Source organism: Nannobrachium achirus (genome assembly GCF_963921795.1).
Source record: "Nannobrachium achirus genome assembly, chromosome: 16".
Classification (NCBI taxonomy): Eukaryota; Metazoa; Chordata; class Actinopteri; order Myctophiformes; family Myctophidae; genus Nannobrachium; species Nannobrachium achirus.
The window spans coordinates 62,318,417-62,339,196 of record NC_137823.1 but is presented as its reverse complement, the minus strand read 5'-3'; the positions used below and the strand labels follow the sequence as shown (position 1 = coordinate 62,339,196).

The 20,780-nt window shown below is 42.2% G+C and overlaps 1 protein-coding gene across 1 annotated transcript in view; it reads left to right on the top strand.

The window, feature by feature from the left end:
* The window catches only part of LOC308301195 (regulator of G-protein signaling 6-like), a gene marked incomplete at both ends in the record, with an annotated part of 195,504 nt that overhangs the window by 106,753 nt on the left and 67,971 nt on the right, over positions 1-20,780 (top strand). The window contains 3 exons of the mRNA XM_080745090.1: positions 11,317-11,413; positions 17,444-17,494; positions 19,478-19,584. Coding sequence (XP_080601216.1) covers positions 11,317-11,413; positions 17,444-17,494; positions 19,478-19,584 — 255 coding nt within the window. The remainder of the gene's footprint in view (positions 1-11,316; positions 11,414-17,443; positions 17,495-19,477; positions 19,585-20,780) is intronic.

The following is a 20,780-nucleotide window of genomic DNA, read 5'->3' as shown; positions in this document are numbered from 1 at the left end:
ATCACAAATCTGACCTTTCACAATCAGGACCGTTCTGAGACATGCCAACATAGATCTGCCCATAAACTGAGAAAGACACAATGGTCAGAAATAGGACTTTGTGAGGATAGAAGTTGCTGGTGGGACACCAAGAAAATACATAAAAATTGGAAAAATGTAAATTCATGGTGTAGTCCATTTAACTCACATGACATGCAAGTTAGTCGGAGGCCTTAGGGAGATAGAATGGTAATTTCGTCAGTCTAAAAGCGGCATATTTTGCACAGATGTAGCCCAGGGCATGCTCTAATGAATTAGCTAGGGAGTCCGAGTCGGCGACCTTCAGGGTCGCCACAGCGGCCAAATCAAGTTGGGCTCCCATTGACTTTATATACACTGTACTACAGGAGGAAAGAAATCTGCTTTAAGTAGGATGTGACTAACTAGGGTCTAACTAGGGTCTAACTAGGGTCTAACTAGGGTCTAACTAGGGTCTAACTAGGGTCTAACTAGGGTCTAACTAGGGTCTAACTAGGGTCTAATTAGGGGGTTTGTCATGATTCTGAATCCATTGCAAGCATTTGTTTTGCACACAAAACTTTCCCTGGGCTAAAAATGGACCCATAAAACAATGGTTTAGTGATGATAACTGATGAGTCATCACTTTTCACTGTTTTGTGGGCATTTTGTGGGGCCATTTATAGCCCAAGAAATGTTTTTTTGTGCAAAACAAATACTGGCAATGGATTCAGAATCATGACAAACCCCTAGTTAGACCCCTCACATCCTACTTAAAGCAGGTATTTTCCTCCTGTATAGAAAGTCAATGGGAGCCCAACTTGATTTGGCCGCTGTGGCGACCATGAAGGTCGCCGACTCGGCGCCCTAGCTAAATCATTAGAGCATGCCCTGGGATACATCTGTGTAAAATTTGGCGCTTTTAGACTGATTAGCACGAACAAACCCTAGCCCCCGACTAAGTAGACAGGAGCTGATCGTGGACTCCGAGGAGAGAGTATGCGCATTCTTCATCGATGGAGCTGCTGTGGAAAGGGTCAGCGAACTAAAGAAAAGAAAACTCTTTCTTCATTGTTTGGAAAAAGCTACAAATCAATACAGGCTAAACAACTCACAGTTTGTTAATTTAGTCTGGAAACTCAAGGGTTTCTCCAAATGATTTCTTTCCCAGTAAATGTACTGTGCAGTTGGAATGACTCGGTGCAGTCCAGGGTTTGGCACGTCGATTAGCCTCTCTTGCCCCTGGTTGAGCTTAGACTGGGGTAATGAGCCAGGCGCTTATCATCTACCCACGCTCACTCCTTCAGTGGGGCTTACTTGCTTCATGGGTGTTAATAGGTTACTTTGGTTTTGATTTGATTTTTTAACTGCAAGTCTGTGAAACGTGTCTGACTTGATACAATTGTGCATTGTAATTAGTAAAAAACTAAACAAAACAAAACAAAATGTCAAACCGTGTGTGGCTTCTCTTAAGTACCATTAAGTAAAATGTTTAAGTAGGCTATCACTTCACTGATGCATCATTATGGGTATCAATCAGTCCAATACTGGTAACATTGGATCAGCTATGGGAAAATAGCCTGAAACATCACACATATGCTGGGCCCTGTTCACACACTACATGGGCATTTTTATTTTTGTTACGTTGCTCTGTGCTTCTGGGCCTTTCATCCACACACAATCTGCATTTTATACCCCTTCAAAGGAGGGCATGAACATGCTGTCTCCAACCTTGCTAACAGGACTTTTTACAGTTTTTACAGTTATTCCACCATATTGAGGAACAGAGGCCGCTGCCAACATTGCCAGTTTTGTTCTGGTTGTAGTGTTTAAAGAAGGAGAGGTTGTACAAAGGTAGAAATTTGTTCTTGGCACTGAGAGGCAAACTGGAGCCGAAAGTTTGGGGTCCCGGATCCCCTGTTGAAGACCCCTGGGTTAAGGTATCTAAAGAGCACAGAGTAAGTTTCCGACTGAGCAGTATTATATGGACTGTCATTGTTAGACTGCGGGTGTTGACAGGCTGACAGTCTCGATGACAGCCGTGTTTTGACTGTTTTCATATGGACGGAGATTTGTTTCTATAACAGTGCTTGTGTAGGCGTTGAAGCGTCCCTCCGTAAAGATAAGTGGCAGACAGTATGGGCTAAATAAATCATCATCATTTGACAGCACTGGTTCAACAGGAGGAAACCTATACTGCTCTGAAATGACGGATTTTAGAAAGGTGGTGAAATACTATAGCCAGGAACTTGGTAGAAGTTATATGCATGCCTGGCAGGCTTATAGGCACGTCAAGTGGGTGTTTGACAACTTTCTGTCTAGCTTGATAAAATGAGAGCTGCTCTCATCCGTCCCCATGGTTGTCACTGTGACTTTGCGTGTGCTTATCAGGAGTTGACTGGCACTGTTGAGGCTGATGCAAGTCAGTCAGTACGTTTCCCCCGGCACTAGATCGTGCAGGATCCCTTAACGTACAAAGATTTGACTCTGAAGAAATGACTCTCAGAGGAGCAAAAAACAATGATTGAATGTGTACTCAAAGTCCCTTGAAATAGTCAGAGCGTTTCAGGCAAACATTGTGCACTTTATGAAAGAAGCATGTAATTTGGCACACAGTTAGAACATGCCATATGGAACATGTTTGGCTATAGGGGCATCGCAGATTTGTCTTGGGAAACTTGTGGGAGCCAATCAAAGTTGCTCTCATAGACTTTACTATAGAGTCAAATAATACAAAAAATAAATATGCTTTAAGTAGCATGTGAGGGGTCAAACTAGGTGTTTTTCGGGATTCTGAATCCAATGCAAGCATTTATTTTGCACAAAAAAACTTGAAACGGCCGCCACAAAACTTTGAAAAGTGATGACTCATCACTAAACCATAGTTTTATGGGGTCCATTTTTAGCCCAAGGAATGTTTTTCCTGCAAAACAAATGTTTGCATTGGATTCAGAATCCCCAAAAACACCTAGTTTGACCCCTTACATGCTACTTTAAGCATATGTATTTTTTGTATTATTTTACTCTATAATAAAGTCTATGAGAGCCCAACTTTAATTGGCTCCCACAAGTTTCCCAAGACAAATCTGCGATGCCCCTATAGCCAAAAATGTTCCATATGGCATGTTCTAACTGTGTGCCAAATGTCATGCTTCTTTCATAAAGTGCACGATTACATCAAAATACTGCCCGAAACGCCTGGACTAAAAGCAAGGGTGCATCTAAAAAGAATTAACAACGTATCTGAGCCAATACTCCCTAAAATCTCTTTATGTGAGAATGGAAAAGATGCTGAATTTCAAGCAAAATATGGCACAGGTAAAATGTACATTTTGACATGACATCATCCAGATTTTATAGCATGGAATCTAAGAGCACGAACATAAATCTATACAGACACATCTGAGCTGTTGCTGCGGCTCTTCCATCCGGAAGAGTTGCTGCTGAGTACTTTATGCATCAGTGGTAAATGCTTAACCTTTTATAGCCATATGGGTATTTGCATAATTCATGGTCCTCTCCTCTTTCATTGCATTGTGACCCGGTTCAGTTGTGTGTATGTGTGCGTGCCCATGTCGGCTTTCAATGCACGTGAAGCCATCTAATGTGTCTAGTTCAGGGGTCTTCAACAGGGGGTCCGGGACCCCTAGGGGGTCCTCACAGTTACTACAGGGGTCCTCCAAATCTTTGTGTGATAGAAACCCTTATTTTTCTCCTGAGAACGTTAGCCAAAAATAGCCAATTAACCAAAAGTGGTTAAATATCTGAAAACACAAATTGACATGAATCCAAAATACACTGATGATTGTGCTGTCAAACAATGAAACTATATGGAATCTATGAACAGGTTGTGGGGGTCCCTGCTTCATCTCTCTCTCAACTAAGGGGTCCTTGGCCTGAAGACGTTGAAGACCTCTGGACTGGTCTAGTTTGGCTGAGGAAGCTTAGACTCTGCTTGCAAAGTAAACCGTTTTCCCATCTTTATTGAAGGATATTAATTCATTGGGATTGGGAGGGTTAACCTGTCTGCCATTGCCTGTGATTAAATAAATTGACAAAGCATCACCTCAGATCATGCGTTCACTAAAATGCCATCCGTCCATCTGCTAGCTCTGTAGCAGCTAGGCTGCATCGATCGATCAGCCAGCATGTTAAAGTGTCACTATTACAGGGGAAAGGCTCGTAGCTACCTGCTGAGGTAGAGCTAATTCTCCTCACACATTCTCTTTGCTGGGCATCCCTCCATCGTTGACCTTTTCTGCCTCAGTGGGAAGCGTGCACTCATCTTCACATACAGAGATTTGTTTTTGTCACTTCTCCTGTAGATTTATTTTTACCTTTGAGGCAGGTAAGGCTAATTGCGCTCAATCCAAATAATTCAAAAGGGTGCATTTTCTTCATATGTATGTGTATTGTGCCAGCCTGTGTGTGTGTGCAGCTTTGAGTTTGATAGGGTGCAGCATGGTTGTGAGGGGGGGGGGGCTCTGCAACCGCTGTAGTTCAGCTTAATTCTAACTACTAAAATGGCTGCTTACCTAACATATTGTTGTACTCTCATTCCCTGCTTGCTTGTATTCATCAAAAGGAAGTTGTTATATAAGAAAATGAATACCAACAGTAATGTTATTGGTATTAACTCAATTACTGCCGGGCGCCGCAAGGTGCCGCTAGAGTGCCAGCCATTCTCCCGTTGACATTCACTATCACATCCGGGTCCCCAGCCTGAGCTGGCCTGGCTTTACACTGCATTGAGTGCTATGCTAGCGAGCTGGAGGAAGTTAGCTTTCAGTTAGCAATCGGCTGTGTAATTTTTTAGAAGACCGATCTAAAGTTATTCAGCCGCCAAAAAAACGTTTCTGCTGGCCTCGGAACACAATCCGGAGATAATCCGCTGTAAAGATGTGTTTTTCTATTGGAGTGGGCGGCGTGGCGCTGCCTTTTTTTCCCATTACGAGCCATGTAATTAGAATCGCGGCCTTGTGCTTGGATGGAAAATTCGACCGGGGCTACGTTGAGGCCTCCGATTATTTAATTCATTTTACTAAAGGAACCTAAAAAAAACGGTTTTGGCAATCCTTAATACGTCTTGCTGAATCAGCGTTTTTTTGGGGGGGCTCTAAACTTTTTTCTAAACCATTTTCAATGGAATAAATCATCGGGACAAGTAGAATGGCTCGTTGTGAAGCGGTGGATGAGCCAGGACCACCCACGTCGCTACTAGCAGCTCAGGGTAAGCGAAATAGATTAAAAAATTAGTATGGGAATGGAAAAAAGAACCGAAATTATTCGGTTTTAGCACAGAATGAGTTAAAATGAAAATTAGTGATAATGAATGTAAGTGAGGAAGGAAACGACTCAGAAGCTGCAGCCCCCTCTGTCAGTAGCCTCACGTAGCCAGGCTCACTCATCTGCAAAGAAAAAAGCCTGGTGACAATATCAGGCAGAGATTGTTCAACTTCCACCGTGAGAATTTCACCGGAAGACTACAGCGCATGACGTAACTTCCATAAAACAGCACTTCCGCCACTTCCGCTAGAACCAACCGGAAGTCATATTGTGGCCAGGGTGCTCTATCAGTGAAGTGAATAATATTTTGAAAGATCTAAAGTCTAAATAGAGACTAGTAGACAAACTGCATTTTAAATGGTGTGTAATTTTCTTATGCAAATCTGAAAGTAATAACTTAGGAAAGTAACATTTCAACATGGTTCCACAGTAAGCCTACTCATGTAAAGTGATTCAACTGCTGTGTCACAGCTCCTCTTCCTACTAAATAATGTATTATTTTACTAATAATTGCGACCGAATCCCTTTTATGCCATTAATATTAAGCCTTTATTGCGTGACCTCGCCCTTGGGTGTCTTGAGCTTGTAGATGGGTTATGTGTGGCACACGGCAGGGGTATAAGTTGAGCATAATGGTGTGTGTGGGGATAACACTGTGTCACGTATCAGTGGTATAAGGGGTATATAAGGGGGTATAAGGGGTATCAGGGGTATAAGTTGAGCATAATGGTGTGTGTGGGGATAACACTGTATCACGTATCAGTGGGCTTGCTGCCCTGTGGGTGCTTGGTTGTTACACAGAAGAGCCTGCCATAAGTGGGATGAGATCTGCTCCCACTCCACTGCACTTCACAGACTTATCTTATCTGCTGTAGATCTGTACTGTAATGTACATGCAGCCAACATTATATTTATCAGCCATTATGTTTTCTTCAGATGTAAACAAACATGGCTGCCATGTTTGAAAGAATGGGTTGGTATGGGGGTTAAACATGCAATTTCCCGATCGCGATTATGCCTAATACATTTCTGGAGGTCCAAAAAAAAATTGAAAAAAAAAAAATTGAAAAAAAACAAAACTCTGGAAACTCTGGGTTGGCACAGGGGTAGTACCTTTTCAAACTCGGGAAACTCGGGGTTGGCACCAGATGTGTTAATATAAAGAAAATTGGAAAAAAAAACAGGTTTGAATAGGATATAAATCTTACGTTTTGCTGCTTTAATCTTCACACTCTCAGGTAGAGAACAAACAGTAGTGGGGGGGGGGGGGGGGGGGGGGGAGTTCCAACGGGAACCCCCAGGGGTTCTTGAGGGGGTTCCATGTGGTCTCCAGCTCTCCAGTGTTATGTTTTTATGCTAAATCTGAGGTACAAATGTACACTCACAGTGTTTTACAGAGTAGATTGGGGACCCAATCTATAGTTCTTATGCATATCAAATTGGGGGTCCTAAAAATAAAAAAAAAGTTTAAGTGTATAGAGGGTATCTGTACATTTCTAAAGTGACAATTTTAATTGTTAATTGTTTAATTTTAAAATATGATTATTTGGGGGTCACGGCCTGAAAAGGTTTGAGAATCAATGACGTAGAAGACTATGACAGAGTATAAGAACAACATAACACTCTCATTCTTTTCATGCATTCAGGTATTCCCGACTCCAGCATGGCTATGTCCGTCATTGGGGTTGACAGCTATTGTAACCCCCCCATAAGCTCATTTTGATTATCGGTCAAGATCCCATTGTTGTTGAAGACAGGGGGAAGTCATCAAAAGCCACTCTATAGCTGCTATCTGGGCGCACCATCAAGGCCTTGTTAGCATTTTATCGCTGTATTGATTGTGATGGTTTGCCAGAGGCTGACTCTGTCCTTGCTTATGAGACAGCTGATCTTTGGCTCTCTAAAGGGGAGCGGATGGTGCTCAGCTAAAATGGCTAGAATGGGCAAAGTAAAAGTTTGAATATGTGTCGCACCACATTCTGGGCCCTTGGTACTTTAACTATTGAAAAATAGCAGATATACAAGCTCACAGCGCGGCACCAAGTGCCGCGCTGCGAACTTGTAGATCTGCTATTTTTGAAACATTGTGAAATTTGTCTTTGAATATTTCAAATCCTTCTAAGGTTTTTTGAAAAACCTATGTTTCTATGTCAGTGGTGCTGAACATTTTCATGTGAAGGACCCCCAAATTGATATGTATTTGGCCACGGACCCCCATCTCAAAATAGTTATTTCCAGGGACCCCCCAGAAGCAAAATTATTACAAATTACAAATGTTCGCTCAAAAAATACATATATTCAAAGATTTGCACACGTTTTCACGACTTTTCAAAAATAGTAAAGTATAAAATAATTAAGGCCCCTCCGCCCAAGGTGGAGGGGCCTAGTAACTCAGTCTCACTTTCTCCCCCCCTTGTGACGCTCCTGTATGTTGAACCCCGGGCCTGGCTGGATAGAATCTGGGCGGGATGCAGTTTCATTAGAGCTACTGCCAAGGCATACCCAACTACTCAACTACTTTTTATCTGCCGTACACACACGAACACACAAACAATTAGTATTGTAAAGCGACTTTGAGTACTAAGAAAAGCGCTATATAAATCACAGCTATTATTATTATTATTATTATTACTCAGATGAAACGGCACAATGGCCAACCCTGACTGAATGAGCCTGGGGAAAATGTCAAGTGTGAATAAGTGAACTGATTCACTGAATTGCCCACAAAATAGGGGGGATGTGTCCAAACTAAGAAAACTTTCAAAGTTGATATTGAAAACATACGGTATAATTATGGGTGTCTGTGGGCTGGAAAGTTATTTTATTCAGACAGTCAAAACATGTGGTTTATCAGATTCAACAATTATATCTCAGCCGTCGGGCCGAAACCTCCTAACTCCAAAATGTTAATTTTCGGGGAAAATGAGCTCGAGTGGAGTTAGGAGGTTTTGACCGAAGGGCTTTTTACTACTTTTCATTGGTTCAATATTATTTTAACCAACACACAGACGTAAAGGGTGTTCAATAGCACATATTTATGAAAAAAAGAGTTGGCCAATCGGGTGGAGTTAGCTGGTTTGGCAGAAAGTGTGGAGTTAGGAGGTTTTGTCCCAAGCACTTTTTACTACTTTCCATTGGTTCAATATTATTTTAACCAACACTCAGATGTAAAGGGTGTTCAATAGCCCTGATTTATGCCAAAAAAAATCTAAAACCTCAAAAATGGAGTTAAGGGGCAGACAGTGACGATATGCAAATGATGCCAACAATAATATCCCTTTTTATTTTATAACAAGAGCAAAAACCTATTGAATTAAAAATTCAATAGACTTCAATAGAACAGAACATTTGTGTGAAATACTTTGTTTGAATGAATGTAAAGAAAAGACGTTTCCTATTATGATGCCCTATGCCAGTTAAGTGGATAAAATATACAGTATTTCCTACCTAGGGTGTATCTTCATAATCCCAAAGGCACATGGTCTGAGAACCTGCAGGTGTAGACCGTATAGCTCAGCGTGGGTGCCATTTACAATCCTATACCAGTAATGGCCTCCTACATTGCACAGCATTAAGTGCACTGTCAGCGGAGAAGGGCGTATATATGCAGTACTTTGTGGTATTGAGAGGATATCGTCGTTGTCGGGTGGAAACCTTGTATCTCCAAGTTTCAAATTTGTACGTTCTTTCGCAAAGTAAAGCCCTGCTTCATCGTACAAGGCAGTCGCACAAAAGTAGTGAAAACAGCAGATCTACAAGCACTGTGTGCTTGTAGATCACTGCTGTTTTCACTAGTTTAAATCATTTTGAAAATGATAAATGCAAAACCAACGGTTTTGGACATACAAGGTTTTCACCCGACAACGACAATATGATCTGTATAGCAGTACAGTACAGTATCTACTTTATTGAACCTATTAGTGTTGGAAGTGCTTGCCCCATACTATAGTACTGTACAGCTGTGTGTGTGTGTGTGTGTGTGTGTGTGTGTGTGTGTGTGTGTGTGTGTGTGTGTGTGTGTGTGTGTGTGTGTGTGTGTGTGTGTGTGTGTGTGTGTGTGTGTGTGTGTTTGTGTGTGTGTGTGTGTGTGTGTGTGTGTGTGTGTGTGTGTGTGTGCGCGCGCTGCAGATGTGTGTGTGGTGAGTGCTTCGCTAATGAGATCACTTGAGTGGACTGTTTAGACACCTACAGTATACTGTACCATGTCTTCTTCAGGCTATCTCTTTTTCTCTCCATTCCTCTCTAGCTCTCTTCATTAATATCTCTCTCTCTCTCTTCTCTTTCTCTCTCTCTCTCTCACTGCGCTCTCCTCCACCAAGGAGTGCATAGTTTGATTAGGGGTTTTTATATATATATATATATATATATATATATATATATATATATATATAAACCCGGTCATGTGGCAATGTTGTGTGGTATAGCTGTCTCCAAAGCGACGACAAGAGTTCTCACTTCCCACACTTACCTCTTGACGTGAGGAAAGGAAAGAAACGAAGCGTATCTGAAGAAGAGAGAGGCTGACAAAAAGCACGCAATCAAAACGGCAATAAAACTGTCTAATCTGATTACTCCACTGCCGCGTTTGCCAACCGCCGCCTGAAATACGGAATCGTCCCTCATTTGGAAACTAAAAGACGTGTCCCTTATTGAACTGATAAAGGAAACGTTGTGCTCCTTATTTTTGGGAATCAATCACATCTTGCGATCTTCAAACAACCCATATACATGCTACTCCAAATACAGGTTGTATTATATACAGTACGTTTGTATTGTAACATACAAAGATTTTACATATATTATACAGTGTACAGTGAGATATTTTCTGAGCGTCCCTTATTTTTCTTGGAAATAAGGGCTGCCTGGCCGTGTGTCCCTAATTTCTATTTCTGGTATTTAGCACCCCTATAGCGGAATATTTCACTACCACACGGCAGTATTAATAGGCATGCATGAGGCACACATGGATTTGCCACAGGCACTGTCCTGCGTCTTTGTGTGGGTGTGTATTTCTGCTGTTAATATTGTACTATATGGCACCGATTCCCAATTTTGTTCACTACATGTTTTTGAAAATGTTTGAAGGTGCTCAACTATAAGGAGTGGGCCGACACAGGGACACCATGATGAAAGTGGTTAAGTCTTCCTGTGGGTTTTATTGCGACCGTCAGTTCGCAGTTCCTATCAAAACATCCACCGGCAGTCTGTCCGTCAGTCAGTCTGTCCGTCACACGTCACGTCACACTAACTCTGCCACCGTTGCCCCTATCCATGCCAAACTTTGCACACACACTCCTTGGCTGTCAAACCACAACATCCACCCCTCATTTCTCACATGGCCCTCTTCTAGCGCCACATGAGGCAGATTCTTGCAAAACACATTTATGGACACTGCTCCTACAGATTTTGCCCTAAAATCACGCAAATTGGATGGCAAATCACCTCCACCCCTGATTTCTCACAGTATCTCTAGTCATGTCATCAACATGGATCTGTCCCATTTCCCATATTCCCTCCTGATAGGCTACCATTTTCTTCTAAAGTTTGTGTATGCGACCTGACGGTCGCTTATCTCCCTAATCGCTTATCTCCCGATTAGGGAGTCCTAAGCCCGTATCATAGTCAGGTCCGCGGTGGAAGGCTTTACACCGCGGTGTAGTCTTTTCGAGTCTTTTTGAGTCATGAAACTACAACGTTACATCATTCCTCACGGTGGAGAGCTTTCCACCGTGAGTCCCAACACATCTCTCTGTTTTTACTATCAGACAGGCAGGCTCTACACCCCGTTCACTGATTGGTCGACCTGAACCGGTCTAGACGGGGTAAAGGACTTCACTGTGGGCTGTGACTATGATGGCCTGCACTTATTTTCTGACTTGAAGTGGAAAGCTTTCCACCTCAAATTTGCGGTGGATAGGTCTCCACCGTAGACTCTGATATGGGCTTTACTGGTAAATTCCATTTCCTGAAAAGTAACAGTTTTGGACATACAAGGTTTCCACCTGACAGCCTCTCTCCCTCTCTCTCTCTCAGATCGAGGACATTGTGACACTCATCCAGGATGAGACTGAAGGCGTGCCCATCAGAACCGTCAAGAGCTTCATGACCAAAATCCCCAGTGTTGTCACAGGTAAGGACACTACAGAGAGACCATGCTGACAGTTGATAGATGGCTGATTGACAGGCGCTATAGCATGCCAGACTGTATATCAGTGCCTGTCTAACTTTGTTTGGCTTCAGCACTACCTTTCCTTAATTTCTGAATCCATCCAAGTTCCCCCTTTACCTGACTAGAACATGTTGCTGAGGAAACTGCAGGAGAACACCATAGCAATAACAGAAAAGCTCCACCGGCTGTCCGTCAGTCAGTCAGTCCGTCACGTCATGTTACACTTTTGCCCTACTCTTATCTCCGGCACCGTTGCCCCTATCCATGCCAAACTTTGCACACACACTCCTTGGCTGTCAAACCACCTCATCTCAAATGGCCCTCTTCTAGCTTCTATCTTCTAGTTTTGGACACTGCTCCTACAGATTTTGCCCTAAAATCAGCGGTACACAGTATCTCTAAAGTCATGTCATCAACATGGATCTGTCCCATTTCCCATATTCCCTCCTGATTGGCTACGATTGCCTTCTAAAGTTTGTGTATGCAACGTGACGGTCGCGTATCTCCCGATTAGGGAGTCTTACTGGTAGTTTTAGTTTAATACTTTATCAACTGGTAATTTTTTCTCCCCGCCCCCCTTTCCTCTCACTTACCGTAGTACTCTGCTTTCCGTCCTTTTGAGAAACACTGGCATATATGAAACTGTGTCCACTGTTGATATTCTGTACACCCTAACGTTATATCCATTTGTATACCTATTCATTGGCAATAGATGTACTGTATATTCTTGCATATATTCACTATATTTTTACCCATAGTTATTCTTAGAATATATGTCTAAGAAAAGTAACAGGACTGTGTTGCGCCCCATCTCGCCACTATTCTGCTATAGTATTGTTCACTTCTCTCACTCTGTGTTTCTGTTCGAAGCTGTTGTGTAATTACACTGCTGTCACCCTCCGTCATGCAACTGGGGAATCAACACATAAGCGGTTACTCAATAAGCATTGAGCCTGTTACTTTTCTTACACACCTCTTACATAACTCAGTCAGTCCCAGCTCAGTGGTTTTGTTACAGTCTCAGAGTTAAATCAGCCTAATTTTATATCACAATCTTCAAGTCTCCCCACCCCACAGGCTCAGATCTTTCAGTACCCAGGGGGCAAAGGAAGGTGTGCTGCATTTGCCCCGACATACAAAGTTGTCCACCAGAAATATTATCTATGACCCAGTAGGATCACAACCTATATGGACAACCCGGTCAATTTGTACAACAAAGTCCAATATGGCCGCCTTTAGTTTTAATGGGGCGTGAATAGGGCAACATTTTAAACTGAGGGATATTTCCACGAAACTTCACAGGTTGATCAATGGTATACATATGAACATTTTTTGTATTGCAAGTTTCCATGAAATCCAATATGGCCGCCACAATATGGCCGCCATAATGTAAGGACCCAGAAAATAGGTTTTGCCTCTAACTTCTGAACCAGATGAGCTAGAAACGCAAACTTGGTGTCTATTTCATGGTGTCTGACCATGGGAGACCCAATGGAATAGCTAATTTTATTATTGGGTGTGTCTGGACCTTTATTGTGCATATTTGCAAGATGGTGGACTCCCAAAATAGAGCTTTAACATAATTTCTACCATGATTGTTGACTGCTTTTGCAAATACAAGCAATATGAATCCATTTGCTAAGATTTATGGCACAGAAGGGACTTATACCTGTATTATTCTTGAGTTTGCATGTTCTCAAAATGGCTGTAAACGAGATATTATATTTCCTGTCCGATTCTACTGTATGTAGTTGTAGCAATGACTTCAGATAAAATCAGAGACCAAAACAATGTATCTTAGAAATTATTTTTTAATTAAAAAAAAAAGAAAAAAATAGAGAGATTATCTCAATGAAATGAATGCAACTGCCTTTTTGGGTCTTTCACACATAGACATGCACATGCTTTCCAACAACTTCAGCTTCAGGGAAATTATAATGAACACATGATTAAAACAGGCTCCATTATAATGCAAATACTTGCTAGTCACTATCACTGTCATGTGTACCTATCCTGCTGCATCTTGTCTCCAGTCCTTGGCAACGACACTCCAAGTAGCATGCAATTCCCTTCTTCGCACATGAACAGTTTTTCTGGCAGCCTTTGATACAGCTACATGATATTACCTTGTCCATTGATATAGGCCAGGCTGACTCTGTAGATGGACAGGGGACTGCCTTCCCATCACTGAGAGACCATCCATATTCAGTGAAGCAAGGGATGTCTGGCTTCGCGATGTGTGCAGTTTTATGTATTATGGCTGCTAGAGCAGCTCTTTTCAGGTGCAGGCCAAAGGCATTTTCTGTAGGTGGCAGCAGCTTCAACAGGGTTGATTGGTTATTTAGGAACTTGTACACTCTCAGCTTTGCCAGGTCAAAGTCCTCTGAATGGTCAGCTTTTGATGCATATACAGCTATTGTGAGGTCTCTAGCCTGATTCTTGAACATCCTCTGAGAGGGAATAAGAGGAATTTTCACCAAACTCCTGAAGTGCAGGGAGATCTAGACCCATGCTGGTCTTGAACCATGCCTTCTTTCCAGTGAAAAAGGGATAGCTGGTGGTATCTCTGCCACTCAGGCTGTGAATAAAGGGCAGGGCAGTGGACCCAGTCTTAAGACAGCTGAGCAGGAACACAGGTATGTCCATTCAAAACCTGAAAAAAAATATGAAGTCTCTGCACAATATACAGCTCCTGATCCTCAAGAGTTTTTTGCTGTCTCTGAAAACAAAGCAAACCTTCTAAGATTCCTCTGTGAAGAATGGTGTCAAAATGAGACACTTAAGTCTGCTCTTGGTACAACCCATCTTTACCTGAGTGGAGGATTTAAAAAAGAGACAAGGGGTGTGGTGATCAAGGAGGGGTGTGTTGTTGATGTCCCTGCACTAGAGTCAACACAACAGGAGGCCGACACAAGGGTAATTCTACACACCATCTACAGTGTCCAGGCTCACAAAGTTGACAGAGTTGTCATCCATGCTAATGACACAGTCATCATCATCATGTGCCTATATCATGCTGCCACCCACCTCCTAGACCTTCCAGAGCTGTGGGTGAGAACAGAGCAGGATGCATATCTTCCTATCCATCACATGGTCTCAGCCCTTGGACTCGCACAGTTTCGTGCCCTGCCCTTTATTCACAGCCTGAGTGGCAGAGATACCACCAGCTATCCCCTTTTCACTGGAAAGAAGGCATGGTTCAAGACCAGCATGGGTCTAGATCTCCCTGCACTTCAGGAGTTTGGTGAAAATTCCTCTTATTCCCTCTCAGAGGATGTCAAGAATCAGGCTAGAGACCTCACAATAGCTGTATATGCATCAAAAGCTGACCATTCGGAGGACTTTGACCTGGCAAAGCTGAGAGTGTACAAGTTCCTAAATAACCGATCAACCCTGTTGAAGCTGCTGCCACCTACAGAAAATGCCTTTGGCCTGCACCTGAAAAGAGCTGCTCTAGCAGCCATAATACATAAAACTGCACACATCGCGAAGCCAGACATCCCTTGCTTCACTGAATATGGATGGTCTCTCAGTGATGGGAAGGCAGTCCCCTGTCCATCTACAGAGCCAGCCTGGCCTATATCAATGGACAAGGCAATATCATGTAGCTGTATCAAAGGCTGCCAGAAAAACTGTTCATGTGCGAAGAAGGGAATTGCAAGCTACTTGGGGTGTCATTGCCAAGGACTGGAGACAAGATGCAGCAGGATAGGTACACATGACAGTGATAGTGACTAGCAATTATTTGCATTATAATGCAGCCTGTTTTAATCATGTGTTCATTATAATTTCCCTGAAGCTGAAGTTGTTGGAAAGCATGTGCATGTCTATGTGTGAAAGACCCAAAAAGGCAGTTGCATTCATTTCATTGAGATAATCTCTCTATTTTTTTTTTTTAATTAAAAAATAATTTCTAAGATACATTGTTTTGGTCTCTGATTTTATGTGAAGTCATTGCTACAACTACATACAGTAGAATCGGACAGGAAATATAATATCTCGTTTACAGCCATTTTGACAACATGCAAACTCAAGAATAATACAGGTATAAGTCCCTTCTGTGCCATAAATCTTAGCAAATGGATTCATATTGCTTGTATTTGCAAAAGCAGTCAACAATCATGGTAGAAATTATGTTAAAGCTCTATTTTGGGAGTCCACCATCTTGCAAATATGCACAATAAAGGTCCAGACACACCCAATAATAATATTAGCTATTCCATTGAGTCTCCCATGGTCAGACACCATGAAATAGACACCAAGTTTGCGTTTCTAGCTCATCTGGTTCAGAAGTTAGAGGCAAAACCTATTTTCTGGGTCCTTACATTATGGCGGCCATATTGTGGCGGCCATATTGGATTTCATGGAAACTTGCAATACAAAAAATGTTCATATGTATACCATTGATCAACCTGTGAAGTTTCGTGGAAATATCCCTCAGTTTAAAATTTTGCCCTATTCACCCCCCCATTAAAACTAAAGGCGGCCATATTGGACTTTGTTGTACAAATTGACCGGGTTGTCCATATAGGTTGTGATCCTACTGGGTCATAGATAATATTTCTGGTGGACAACTTTGTATGTCGGGGCAAATGCAGGTTTCCTAAAAAAAGGCTGGTTTGCCCCCTGGGTACAGTGTAATTTCCTCAGTCTAGCCCAGCCTACAATCTCACAATGCATCACGTTGCGACGTGCTACTGTATGAGCTTGTGGATCTGCCATTTTCACAGAATGTTGATCCATTTTTGCCAATTATTTGCCTGTTACAACATGCTCAACAGAGGGGTGCTAAGGTTTCATGTGGTCATGTTGGCAGGTTGCATGTGATGCCGGCAAGGCAAACAAATGATGGTGCGGGTGGAGGGTCACTTGCAACACCCCACCTTGTCCCCCCATTCACAGAAAATGTACTGTATCACCTTCTTGTGCCATAATAATCAGAGCATATCAATAAACACAATCACTACAGCCGGAGCCGAGAGAGAGAACCTGGGGGCCGCGGAAACAAATACATGATAGAGAATTAAATGATGCCCCTCGAGATGCACTCTGAGCAAGGACAAGGGATGCGCAGAAGAGCTCTCTTTCTCACTCTCTCTCTCTTTCCTTGTCTTGTCATCCATTTTTCCCACAGTCGTTTCTTGTCTCCCTGTTTTACTCATTCCCCAGCCTCGCTCTCGTTCCCCTGTTCCCTATCTTTGTTTTGACGTGAAAGGAATGTGGGATGAAACAGGAAGATATACTGTACACGATGGGTTCAGAGTGACGACGAGCCAATGAAAACACTTCGTTCCACCGTGGTTCTCTCTTTTCTCTCTCTTCCCATTATATTCAGTATGTCGTCGTTGTCGGGTGAAAACCTTGTATGTCCAAAACCGTTCGTTTTGCATTTCTCATTTTAAAAATTATTTAAACTAGTGAAAACAGCCAATCTACAAGCACACAACGCCTCGCACCGCGAGGCGTTGTGTGCTCGTAGATCTGCTGTTTTCACTACTTTTGTGCGACGGCCTTGTATGATGAAGCAGGGCTTTACTTTGCGAAATAACGTACACATTTTAAACTTGGAGATACAAGGTTTCCACCCGACAACGGCGATATATTGTATTATGCTTCTCCATCGATCTCACTTTTTGTTTCACCTCCCCGTTTCCTCTGCCTCCCCCTTTGTCTTCCTCTTGTGCTCTCTCTCTCTCTCTCTCTCTCTCTCTCTTTGCCTCTTTCTTTGTATTCTGCAAACATCAACAACCTTCTCTGAAGCAAAGACAGAGACAGAGAGAATAATGGCTACAGAGAGGATAGAGAAAGATAGATATATATAGAGTGAGAGAGAGACAGAGAGAGAGAGAGAGATGGAGATGGAAGGGAATGCTTCATATGAGTTGTCGGCTGTTGAGTGAATTGTGCGAGGCTTAGCATACCCTTGGTAAGCTGTGAGACAGCCATGCTATTACACAGGTATTCTCCATTGTCTGTCTGACCCCATTACAGGTGCAGATATCGTACAGTGGTTGATGAAGAACCTGGTAATCGAGGATCCAGGTGGGTGCTAAAAAACCTCATTGGATTGTACCGTTCTTTATTGTGTCGACGGCAGCCGCCCCCAAAGACAGCTGAAACACTCCACGCTGAAATGAGCGTGCAGCTGTAGAATATGTGGATGGATATGACAGACTCAACCAGTCACTTGCTCAGAGTTCCCTGAGCTTTCTAGTAGCAGCTGCGAAAATCTCATATCGATGGCCAAAATGCAAAACCTCCTATCTGCATATTTCATGATTTTTTGGATTTCACTTGAAATGAGGACAACAGGCTATGCTGCACATGTTCAGTCTGTCTTGCAAGATCATTCTGCCCCTCATTTTGAAAAACATCTAGGTGATATTAATAAAAAGGGAAGACAAAGGTACAGTAGTTACATTGCAAAACAGGGGGTTTCCCCTGAAAAAAAAATAAAAAAATTCATAGCCTCATTACAGCTATATAAAGTACCAAAAAAAACACATCTATTATCACTAATAAAAAGGGAAGAAAAAAGTACAGTAGTTACATAGCAAAACAGTAGTTTCCCCCCGAAAATATATGTTTTGATTAGTTTAATCCTCTGGATCAGGCAGAGGAGAGAAATAGAAAGAGAAAGCGCAGTGCATCTTGGGTAGGAAGATGACAGCCAGCCTATAGTTCTACTACAAAATAGGCTGGCTTTCGTAATTCTGTCCATTTAAAATATATGTACCCAATCGAAACTCTTAGTTACATTGATAAGGTCCATGTGAACTAGTCTGTTGAAGCTTATTCATTATAATGAGCGAAATCGCTATCACCTCGCGGGGCCGTACTGCACGCTCGCCGTGCTCCACAGTGCGCACCGTGGTGAAAGCACAACATTCTCCCACTGCACAACTCCACCCCCGATAGCAAAAAGTTAATGATTTTTTTCTGGTTGGCCAGTCAGGGAGTCTCAGGGACCAATCAGAAGGCTGACAAACGGTGGATTAAAGGGCCATTTCACCTCTGGGACAACCCTATCTTATTTTATTGTTGTTTGGGACACGATCAACACAATCCTGGGTTGTCCCATAGGTGAAGTGGCCCTTTAAGCATAATAAAAAATTGCCTAACTATTTCTAGGTAAAAACCTCCTATCTGAATGTTGTTGACGGCAGATAGGAGGTTTTTACCTAGAAATAGTAGATAGGAGGTTTTGGTTTTGAACACACATTTTTCTTTTTCATTTTCCCAACAAAGTGAATTTTTCAGATGGGAGGTTTTGCATTTTCTGCCATCGATATCAGCTTTGGAGAGACATCGGGGAGTGCAACAGTTAATCGAGATCAGCTATTTCCGCTATTTATACTATTTAACAACACTGTTGTACAACAAAGTATTAAAGAGGTCCAGTAGGTTATTAAAACAAATCTAGTCACATCCTTTTTACCATAATTTGTTGATATTCAAACAAATGGGAGTTGGAGGCAGTGGATCAAACCACTGTGTGGCAAAGGGCAGGGGGTCAAAATTGTGTCCCATCCGTCCCCCCTATTATTTCTGTCTATAACTAGCAAACACTGGCTAGTACTACACACAGTAGCTACACACAGTAAGAAATAATAATAACTAGAAATACTGTTCCTATGAAACAGTGTGGGCTCTCATGTAACACCATGTATGGGCACAAAGATCTACCCTTTGGCTGCACCTCATTGGCTAAGGGCCCTGCCTTTGTACTGTCTGTACAACGTTTTGAGGAGAACTTGACTGATAGATAAATAATGAAGATAACATACATGTGCTCGCTTTCAGCGAGCCCACAATGATAATCCATTTGTTACTCTGAGAGTGTAGTTATGGGTCCATTTGGTTTCATACTGTATGTACTGTACACTCTCAGAGTCAAATGAGCACTTAGGATTTTACTGTGTGCTGTTGCTGTATGTGGAGTAGCTACACAGTACACACATACAAGTTGAGCAATGCTCATTCTTTTCGCTGTTTACTCCTTCTTTATTACTGTTTGTTCCACAGCTGAAGCCATGCACATCGGCAGCCTCATCGCTGCTCAGGGTTACTTCTTCCCCATCTCTGATCACATCCTGACACTCAAAGATGATGGCACTTTCTACCGCTTCCAGGTGAGAGACCAACCACAGACAGACAACTCCAGTGAAGGAGGACAATGATGGGATAACTTGATATTTTTATACATTTTTTACCACAATGTAAAATCCCGAGTGTTAATTTGACTCAGAGGGTGTAATAATGTATTGTAACCAAATTGAACCGTAAGGAGTCAATTTGGTTACATGTCTGTTAAGGCTGGGTAATAGATCGAAAATGTATCAATATCGAGGTATCAACATACGAGGTATACATATCGACGAAGACGGCTTGAAATCAGGTATTGGTGTATGTGTCAAAATAATTAACAGACACACTATGCATGCACGTAGCACATGCAAAAAAGCAGTCCATCTGTAACCAGGTGTGGTTATTTCAATAAAACCTACCTAACCCTTCTATGTGTACTGTGCAGTGTGCATGCATGGATATGCTATTCATTATCTGGGTTAGGCAGGCAGTGGACCTAAAGCAGAAAAACATTAAAAACTATATAATGGTGGCGCAGTGGTTAGTAGGGTTGTACGGTTTCCATTTTTTTAAAACCACAGTTTATGCCCCCCAAAAACCCCGGTACACGGTTTTACACAGTTTTACAATCTTATAGATTTTAACGTGATTAAAAAAAAATAAGTTTCAAAGTGCTTTATTTATAAAGCAGATACAAAAGTGTTTTACCCACACAAATGCAGTAGGCCTAAATACTATTGGGCTATACTAAAATAAATTGTAAATAGCCTAAGTAAGTTTTCACTATAAACCCCATTATCAAAATAGGATTGTTGCCAGATTTAGCGAGAGGAATAATTAACCAGGTCTATGAAAACAAGACCAATGGAAGTGAATATAGGCCAAAAATGAGCAATTTAAACCTATACGTCGGCTATTTGAAAATAGCCGATCCAATCTACAAGCTCACAAGCGCAACCACCTTTATTTATAAGCAACTTTACATAAAAACAAGCCCAACGTCAACGTGGCTTATAATAATCAGAGGTGGCAACAACACTCCGTTCACTACTGGAGGAACGGACCAGCAGTCCAGCTAGGCTCAGGCTGCTGCTTGATAATAACCTCACATAGCCAGACAATATCACATCACACTGCCCTTGTGTGTTAACAATGGCTGAATGGCAGTCAGATAAGCTGCGCTAAGTTAGCCAGTCTAGCCACGGACAACAGTGTGCAGCAGAGAGAGAGGGAGAGAGAG